The sequence below is a fragment of the Vulpes lagopus genome, chromosome 8, assembly GCF_018345385.1.
Source record: "Vulpes lagopus strain Blue_001 chromosome 8, ASM1834538v1, whole genome shotgun sequence".
Taxonomy (NCBI): Eukaryota; Metazoa; Chordata; class Mammalia; order Carnivora; family Canidae; genus Vulpes; species Vulpes lagopus.
This window is the reverse complement of record NC_054831.1, coordinates 90,114,663-90,125,228: the sequence shown is the minus strand read 5'-3', so window position 1 is coordinate 90,125,228 and position 10,566 is coordinate 90,114,663. Positions and strand designations below refer to the sequence as shown.

The following is a 10,566-nucleotide window of genomic DNA, read 5'->3' as shown; positions in this document are numbered from 1 at the left end:
AATGAAGTATATGTTAATGACAGAATCCACTTTTTAGGGGTAAACACCTAAAAATATGTACTGTTACCAGCAGAGTGTTATGATCACTGTCTTTGTTGTCTCAGCCATTTCCCTGAGATAGTTGTTATGGTTGGGAAATATTCCCAATGGCTACTAAATATGTCAAGAATAAAAATCTTTTTTCTGTTGAATCTAGGAGAACATGAATAGAACATGCCTAGTTTCTTCATAGACTGTCAAGGGCAAGAAAAAGTCCCCTTTCTCCCAAGGGTGCTTACATCTGCTTTTTTTTTTCCCAGGCGACAATTACCACTATACTATTTGTAGTCAATAAACATTTCATAGTTGCTAAAATAGCTAAAATTAGAAATTCCCCAAGGATCTAGAATAACATTACTAAAATAAGAAATCCAAACATGTAAAAAAAAAATCAAATAACTCTATAAACAATAGAACAATGAATGAGCATCAGTTTTATTCACTGAGAATATATTTTTTTAAATCTATGGCATAAACATAACTATAAAGGAACACTGCTATTCTCAGCACTTTCTGCCTAGAAAATTCAGTATACTATATGAAAACATCATTAAATTAAAGCATGTAAACTTATTTATGTACAACATGATTTTTTTAATGCCAAGGTTAAAAGGAAGAAGGCACCAGAAATATTGAAAAACACAAAGAATCAAGGTAGAAATACTGCAAGATTATCATAATCCAGTTTGCCATGGGAAAATATTTAAGATAAAATTGAAAATAAAATAAACATAGGTTATGATATAGCCAAATTAGTGTGAAATGTATCAAATTGGCTTGCTGTACATTATGGAGGTCACAGAAAATTACTTTAAAATGTTTCCTCACAAATTAGCATGTATAAACACTGTTCTCCATGGTTTCCAATATGCTACCTAAAAACACAGTGCAGTTCCCCAAGGGAGCTTGGCTCCAATCCAAAGTAGATGAGATAGATGGAGCCAGAATGGCAGTGTTTGACAGACACTGATAAAAAAAGCCAGTGACATTCTACAGACTTGCAATATTCCATTTTATGAGAAGCAGCAGAGCACAGAGGTTAAGAGGATGAGCTCTGGAGTCAGACTGGTGTTCAAATCCTAAACCCACCACAAAAGGCTGGAAGCCACTTAACCTCTCCAAAACTTTCAAAGCTGAACAAAAGATTAGAGCATTTTCCTCAAAGGGCAGCTGAAAGCAAAAATGTAGGCAAACTTCTGAGCCATTTCCTGGTACACAGTCTGCTCACTACACGCCAGGTATTATTTTTAAAAGTGAAGAGTTTAAGAATATCACCCAGTTTATTTGAAAACATTTACTTGGTACCATTGGTATTACAGAAAAATCTGGCTTTATTGCTTAAGGAAACCCATAAGGAATGAACAGAGACACAAGAGAATAAAAATACCAAAATGTACAAATAACTTACACTTGCATGATTAGTACTGATTTCATTACTTTGCAGGCTCAATGGCTTTTCTTCTGTGGCTTTCTGAAGATAACAGTAATATTCTCATCAACATGCTCCCAATCTTTCTCTTTACATTTGAGAAATTGAAAAAGCTCAGGCACATAAAGATACAAAAGATACACTTGCCCCAAATTAAGAAAAGTGGCATGGAGTGGGTATTTTTTTTATACAGGGGTTTAGCAATACCTATCAGAAACCTACAGGGCAATACATTTGAAAGGATAAAATTTAATGGCATAATGTTGGAATATGCACAATGTTCTCACAGAGGTAGCATACTTGATTTGCTTTCAATAGTTGATAGCTAAGGTAAATCCATATGTCAAATAAAATTCAAAGCCAAGTAATTTTTATTGATTCACAGCTACTAAGTAGTTGCAGTTGTATGGACTTCACAGGCAGGCCCCTCCTTTTTTTAAAATAAATAATGTCTGCAAAATGACTTGAATTTTGTAAAAAGTAGCACCAATATAACAGAATTCCACTCCCTTCCCAGGATAAATAATGATAAAAATATATCACTGTAGGTAGACTTTTTCAAAAAGTCTCTCACAGTTGTCTATTTAAAAAATTGAAAACTATAGGGGAAACTGGGTGGTTCAGTTAAGCATCTGACTCTTTCAGTTCAAGTCATGACTGCAGGGTTGTGAGATCAAGCTCTGCATCAGGCTCCATGCTCAGCAAGGAGTCTGCTTGAATTTCTTGTTCCTGCCCCTGCTCATGGGCATGTGTGTGCTCTGTAAAGTAAAATAACTTTATTTTAAAATTGAAACCTATAAAACACCTTCATGTTCAAGAGCATCCACTAATCAGTAAAGATGTCAATGTATACATTATTTCCACCTTTGGAAAGGCCAATGGTCAACAGCACATTCCACACTACTTTTCCAAGCAAAACACAAAGGATAAAATGTTACCATTTTATATTTAATAGTAGTAATAATGTGACAGCAAAGGAGAGAGTGGTTTAATATTTCAATTCACCCTGCAATTCAAAAGGCTACTGTTTTCCAAACTGCAGTTCCAAAAGCCAAATAGTGGGTGCTGACAAGAATTTTTAATAGAATAAAAAAATACCAGGCGCATACTGGGTAGTAAGGGTACATATTGTTTGGTAAATTTTTCTTTCGTGTGTGTGTGTGTGTGTGTGTGTGCGCGTGCGCACGCGTACACACACACACACACACACACTAGGTCACAATGCAAAATGTTTTTCACTGGGAGTTGCTGTGAAGGATTTTCACTGCTCTAAGGCCAACCACAGTTTGCCATCTGGAGCCCCCTACAGGCTCTATATGTTAAAAACCTCAATCCAACAATAAATAATCCTTTTGTTCAGAAACTAGGACTCAAGTTTATAGAGGAACAGGTATTTAACATATATAAATAGGCAGTTTTTATGATCCAAAAACATAAACTGAACGTATGCACAGCCTCATTCCTGAAGCCAAATCAAGAAATCAGATGAATTTATCAAGGTCTGTATTAGCCCTTAGTATCTAATTTCATTTAACATCAGGAAAATATATATCTGTATTTTGCAGTAATAGCTGCCTGAGGGCAAACCAAGAGAAGGAAGCACAAGAACTTCAGAAAACTATTGACCGACATCCACTTTTATGAAATTTTCACAAAGCAGTGTTAAGAAAATCAACAGAAACATGGCTAGGGTCACTGAAAGGCTTTTCAAGCTTCTACACCCCAAAAAAGGATTGAGTAAAGAAAAAATTTTGAAGTATCAAGTCTAGGGGCAGCCCTGGTGGCCCAGCAGTTTAGCGCCGCCTTCAGCCCAGGGTGTGATCCTGGAAACCCAGAATGGAGTCCCACGTTGAGCTCCCTGCATGGAGCCTGCTTCACCCTCTGCCTGTGTCTCTGCCTCTCTCTCTATCATGAATAAATAAAATCTCAAAAAAGGAAAGAAATATCAAGCCTATATTAAATAGACTCTATTATTTTAAAAACTAATGGATCATTATACCACGGTAGTGGAACTCTATGAATTGGTTGGAAAACTGAAGTGCTGTTGGAAACACAGGCCCATTTTCATTGAAAACAAGCTAATAGAGTATTAAATTAAGGCCTTCTTCCCTTGCTCCTTTCATTAAAGATAAAATAAAAAAATAACAGCACAGTTTATCATGTTTAATCACCATCATCACAAAAAAAAAATTGCAGATGCTCAAGAAAAAGAGTAGGCTCAAACTACAAATACTTTGCAAACAATCATCAAACACTATTCTGACCTTAATTTCAACTGTATCAAGTCACCTGTATCAGAATGCTAGGATGGTTTAGTTAACCTAAGGTTGAATGCAGAATCAGGTTAAGAGGCCAAATGGTAGATGATCCTGTAGAAAGGAGATCACTTGGCAGTAAGATCAATGTAGCACAAATGGTGATTCAAAACACAAGCAATAGCACTACCGCGGGGTTTTTTTTTTTTGGCTCATTGTTAGCCAGCCCCTCACATAGATATTTGAGACTAAAATTGAAAAAAAAAGTGCCCTGCCAACATTATTTGGCTCATGTATTTAAAGCAATCCTGACTCTCATCTAAAATGATCCCACATGTTGACAATCACACCTTGAGTTTCCAGTAACATAATTAGATCCAGGCTTGACAGTACACTGGAACTTGTGATTCAAAATATATCCTTGGCTTTAGAAAATTGACATTTTCAAAATCAGAAATAAATAAATAAATAAATAAATAAATAAATAAATAAATAAATAAATAAAAATAAATCACATAAAACCAGTAATTTGCCAATGAGAGCTCCACTGTAGCAAAATATTTGCCTTGTTACCATTAAACAGATATAACTCTGTTTAGAAGTATGCTTGGCCCCCTCCAAACATCCAGGAACTAATTTATTATAAGCATGATGTAGGTTATTCAAAACAAATGGTCACGCAGACCTTGCCATTTACTTAATTCATAAAATACAGATAAAATTTATTTGAAAATAATGAAAATGGAATTCTTCCCATTCTTTAGTATTTTCCCAGAGAAACTGAGATTTAAAGAATTCTTCATAGACAATGCCTAATGATTTGAAAGGGAATTTTATAATGATAAGAAAAGCAATTTTTAAAATGAGAAAATAAGTCCAAGTGATAGACCTCCTTTTCTCAGCAACATCCAGTCATCGGGGTTATTAAACATTGCTTCCTTCGCCTGTTATTCCTTACAAAAATATTCATCACAATTAGGGCTGCCCTATCTTTAGGTCATCTCTTTAAGGTGTTCTTTCCCTTTTCTCTATTCGACAAGGAAAATATCCCTCCTATTCATTGGTAGTCATACTGAATAATCTCGAGGTAACATTAAAGTAGTTGTCTTCATATAATTGTTTGTGCTTTTGTATTTGGGACACCAAGACTCATCCACGTACAAAATATGGCTATCCAAGGTTACTTACAGCTAACGCTTCAATACCTTTCTCATTCATTTTTAAGACCGCCTTGTTCATTACATCTTCCTGAATTCATTGAATTTTGAATAGCCAAGACTTTGGTACCCAAATTCACATTCAGTGCATTCTCTCATGTATGTGAAACCCAACATGAGCACACAGGCATCATATCCACTGCTCACTCGTTCTCACATACAAACAAGCATACACACACATTTTCTTTCTTTCCAGAACAAGCCAGAATTACAGCTCTTTTGGTGATTGTTAGAATTTTTGGAATGGTTCATAAATTTTCCAATTTTAAATTTGTAATACTTTTATCTTTTTTCTTTTCTTTTTTTTCCAATTGTGAACCATTCCATATTGCATCTTTATTGCAAAAGTCAACATGCTTCTTAGAAATTCAGATTGTAATCGGTAAAACAAACATTACAGATATGAATTTAAATGTATAAACAGTTAGAAATTCAACAATATCTCCTATTATACTATTACACAAGTTCACAATTTTGTAAAAACTATAATACAGGCATACTATACATCAAGAGGAACCACTATTCCTTTTCACATGATTTTTTTCTTCTTTTTGAAATAATGATCCATCACCACGGACCTACCTTAACAAGACTGTTTCCCAATTTACCATCTTAGCTGGTAACAATGTCTTCCCGATAAACATGAAGAAAGTGAGGGAAACTGCATTCCCTAGAGTTACCTTGTTAAGCCTGGGTAGCAATCCACTAGCCAACCAGACTAAGCTAGTAGTCAGACCGGACCGGTGCTCATCAGCTTCTTAGATGTCATACTCATTAAAAAAGAACAAAATTTGCCTCAGAAGGAGTATGTTATTTCTCTAAGGGAAGATGCCAGGAAAACAAGTCATGGTAGTTACTCCCTTTAAAGAGAAATTCTAAAGCTTGGGGATTTGAGGGTGGGGGTAAAAAAATCCTAAAGGAAAAAAATTATATACATTCAACAGTTTTATGCTAACCTTAACCAAATTTTCTAGTATTATATTTAACCTCTTTTTTGAGTTCACTTTGGAGAATCAAACATGTTATAGAAATCTTAGGACATTTTAAAATTATTTTAGTCCAATTTTAAGGTGTATTGAAAACTACATTTTATAGAAAGGGCCTCAATCTTCCTGGAAACAGTGTCTTTCTATTCTTTCCTTGAACACCCTTTTCTTTCATCCTCTCTCCCCCAGTAACTAAAAAGTCAAATAAATCTTCCTCTCTCTCTCTATACGGAGAGTAATATGATGTCAATTTTGAAGTTAAAAAATCATATGAAAAGGAATCTCATTCTGAACTGTCTACTGAAAATTTTCTCTTACAGCTCCATTAATTTACTGTAATTTTCAGTTTCCAAATACAAAAATACAACAATTCTTATTGAAATCTATACGCTGGTAGTTTTAGTACACAAAAAAACCAAACAAATTATTTACAAAATTATACAGTTTAAGAAAAAACTTTGTACAAAAAATATATAAATCCTTTGTTCCCTCTATCACGTTTAAACTGTCAGGACTCAAAATATTCACCACAATGAATCTTTCAAAATATATACCGACTGAGCCACAGACATCAAAATTTCATTAGAGATGATGGAGGAAGGAGCAAGATTGCTTATTCTAGGTACCCCCTTGTAAGGTTTTCCTTCTTTTATGAGCTTATTTTAGCTTCAGTGTTATCAGAAATATAATAATAACCTAGAAAAAGGAAGTCCTTATTATTGTGAAGGGAGAATTACATGAACTTAAAAATGATCCTGGTTTGATACATCATTCCAGGAAAATAAGTGGAAGAGAAAAAAGATAATCAGAACGTGGGATTTAACTTCTTAAAGAGCTAAGTAAATCTAGAGTCCTGATGGTTTTAGGTTTCTTAGCGAACAGTTTCTATTTTGAGAAACAGCCTTTACCTCAGGAAACAAAATCCTTGACATAGTGATCACCAAGAACCTTCTGAAGCCAACAGGAAGTTTCAAATTTTCACACCACACATATATAAAAACATAGATGTGTATATCCTTGAAAAAGTGACATCCTATGTACATTAATCTTTTTATTTTCCCAGGGGTCAATACAGTGTAGTGTTGCTCCTCTGCTTTTCCATCTAACATTCAGAACACAAGGACATAAATTTACATATATATTTTACTTAACAGATACTCTACTCTATACAGTGTACAGTAAAAATGCACACAGTGAAGGAAACTGTCTATTGAAGGATGCATATGTTTATGGATAGCAACAAGCTACAAAATTATGAAAATATAAAGTCATCTGATCAAAGTCAAGTTATGACTCCCATTTATTACTAGCATCCCATCCCCATTCCCCTACCCCACCCAACCCCACTCCCACCCTATCCCCAGTCACCTCACCATCATGGTTTAAATTTAGGAAAAGAATTTCAGACACTTTTTAACCCTTTTTATATAACTATTAACTAAACTGAAGCGTCAAAAAAGAAAAAAGAAAAGCTGGTGACTCTCTCTTCCCCCGCAAACCTTCCATTATTCTCATCAAAACATCACTTATTTATCAAGATGCTGGTTTAAACTTTTTATTGGGGACTGACTTTTGGAGGGCCAAAAGAATCCTTTATCTCAGCAGTGGGTAAGCTGGGGCTATTAATAAAAAGGCAGGAGTAAGTGGGGACAAGAAGGGGCAAGAGGTGAAAGCCTTTTACATTGAAAATATTTTTAAAGAGGACCAACTGAACCAATACTCACTAATTTCAAAGCAAACTAAGGATCTGTAGCATTAAGTCCAGGACAGTTAATATAATGACAGAATGGAAACACCATGGAGCTAGCTACCATTGCCTTATAGAATTTAAGAATACAGAGTTTGTTATGATTTACACTAAAATAGTCCTTGTACTGCACATAAACACCCCATCCCCCATCAAAAATTTAGATTGAATACAAACTGGGCTCCTCCACTGTAAAAAAATTAAAATAAATTTACTTTTCTTCTTCCAAGACAAGTCTTGAAAGCAAAAGGGTATTTTAATTACAAACATCTCCTTCTGTCTGGCGGACCCATTCATAATAGCTGAGAGTTAAGAGATTCCAGGCGATTTTGACATTTAATGAAATTTTATCAGATTATAATCCAAAATAAAATTTCTGAACACCCTGTCATTTACATCATAATCCAACACCAATAGCAACAAAACAGGTGGTGTGGAAAGTAAGGCTCTAGAGATTATTCGTATCATTCCTGTGGATCTTCACAACTGTGTAAAAGTCACTAGGCCTTTGGTGCTTTAATATCATGAACAGTTATGAGATGTGTTTAAATAGCAAACTTGCTGTCCTTAAACCTACTGTGTGGAAAAGAAAAATAAAAAAAATTTTTGGCTCATTGACTTCTTTAAATAATTTTAAAAAGTTGTTCTTCTAAACAATATTCCTAAAAATTATACAGCTCGCATCAGATTTCATCTTCGCCATGAACGAGACTCATATTCATCTTCATCTTCATCATCATCATCATGCAAAAACAAATCTGAGGTTTCTGTTTCCTAAAGAAAGAGTAAAATCTGCTTAGTGGTGTAAGAAAGGTAAGTTATTAGGCAAAAAGGACAAATAGACTAGTATACAAAACCCAGGCTGAATTTACAAGTGATGTACTCAGAGAGTATCCTTCAGGACAAAAACACCCATAAAAGTTTTTTAATATACATATTCTCCTCCTCTTGCTAATTTCACTAGTTTTAATAGATTTCCATTCTAATATCATCAGGAAAATAAAGAAAATAATATATGAATGTTTAGTAGGAAAAATAAAAAAAATCTATGAAATGTTTTTGATAAAATCAGTTTATTAATAAAATTAAATACATTTAAATTCATTTTATTCCATTAACTTAAAAAGAAGGAAAATAAATGATCAAGTTCCTAAACCTTTCTTTCAATAACCAATTATCTATGATGGAGAACAAACCAATTTCCTAACGATGCCAAAACTTCCATCCTTATATACTAACATTTTTTATTTATTTTTTTAAATTTTATTTATTTATTCATGAGAGACAGAGAGAGAGAGAGAGAGAGAGAGAGAGGGAGAAGCAAGCTCCATGCAGGGAGCCCGACATGGGACTCGATCCCAGGTCTCCAGGATCATGCCCTGGGCTGAAGGTGGCGCTAAACCACTGAGCCACCGGGGCTGCCCTTTTTAACATCTTTTAAAGCCAAAATTACAATGAAACAAGAAAACTCACAATGTTCGCTACGTGCCCATTTAAATAAACAAATTAAGAAATAGGAGTGAAGGGCAGCCCAGGTGGCTCAGCAGTTTAGTGCCGCCTTTGGCCCAGAGCATGATCCTGGAGACCCTGGATGAATCCCACATCAGGCTCCCTGCACGGAGCCTGCTTCTCTCTCTGCCTGTGTCTCTGCCTCTCTCTCTCTGTCTCTCTCATGAATAAATAAATGAAATCTTAAAAAAAAAAAAAAAAAAGGAGTAAAGAAGCAAAATTATTTTTCATGTATTTTAAGAGTTTCATCATTCAGTGGTTCTATTATAGTTCTTGGTTTTCCTATTTTTTCCCTTTTATGTCCTACTTCCTTATTCTCATTTTAATTAACTGCACACAGAAGGTATTAAAATAAGAAACTCTACTTCTATTACTTACGGAACATGAATAAACAAAAGCTAAAACAACCAGCTAAAATGTAATTCATTCATGTAATCCATGTCCTCACCAGAATAAAAATTTCTAGAGCTCAAATTAAGCCAAAATAAATGCAAAAAAAGAAGAAAAAAGAAGTCTCTCCTATGCCAGAAAATATCCTCCCCAAAGAGCTTTTTATGTCTACAAGTATTCTGATTCTTTAGTAAACTTGTAACTAGTCTTAAGTTACTGCATGTATGAAAGAATATTTTAAAAGGAATTTTATTTACTTTAATGTTAAGAAAAATACTAGCTGAGAAACAAACTAATTCAATATTTATTTTTAATCATTAAATTTACCTCCTCCTTGACTTCTTCTTCCTCAGTCTCAGTGGATACAGAAGGCACCTTGGCCTTGTGCCATGATATTTGTAGCCGACGGTCTTTGAATTTTGACCCTTGGTTTGCAGTCTAGAATAGATTTTAGAAAAACACAGAAGTCTGAATTCAAATTGTATTCTACTTAAAAAGTGTAATGACTTGGGGAGGAAAATGTTAAAGTGGATCTATACACAATCTCCAGTAAGAGCCATAAAAACTAAAGCCTCCCCCACCTTTTTAACTTACTTAAATTCAATTAGTTAACACAGAGTGTATCATTAGTTTCAGATGTATAGTTCAGTTATTCATCCACTGCATATAACACCCAGTGCTCATTATAGCACGTGCCCTCCTTAATTCCCATCAGCCTATTAACCCATCCTCTGCCCCCCCCCAGCAACTCTGAAGTCCCTTTTAAAGAATCACATGTATTATTTTACCCAGGTAGTCCATGTATTTATGTCATGTTAACTTTAGAATTTGTCTTGGTTTAGATGATAAATTATACTGCCACTCCACTTACAAAAGTCATGATGAAAACAACAAATATTATCTTAACATGATTAGTGGCCTTTAGCTTTGATAATTTACATAAACTGAAAACCTAAAAGTATAGTTTTTTTAAATGCCTAATGATGTCACAGCA

At 34.4% G+C, this 10,566-nt stretch overlaps 1 protein-coding gene across 2 annotated transcripts in view; it reads right to left on the bottom strand.

Moving 5' to 3' along the window:
* Positions 1-7,264: 7,264 nt before the first annotated feature.
* The window catches only part of RBM27 (RNA binding motif protein 27), a 71,616-nt gene continuing 68,314 nt past the window's right edge, over positions 7,265-10,566 (bottom strand). For both annotated transcript variants that reach the window (XM_041767002.1, XM_041767003.1), the window contains exons 20-21: positions 9,900-10,010; positions 7,265-8,447 (exon numbers count right to left, since the gene is read on the bottom strand). In XM_041767002.1, the coding sequence (XP_041622936.1) occupies positions 8,364-8,447; positions 9,900-10,010 (195 nt within the window). In that variant the 3' untranslated portion in view covers positions 7,265-8,363. The remainder of the gene's footprint in view (positions 8,448-9,899; positions 10,011-10,566) is intronic.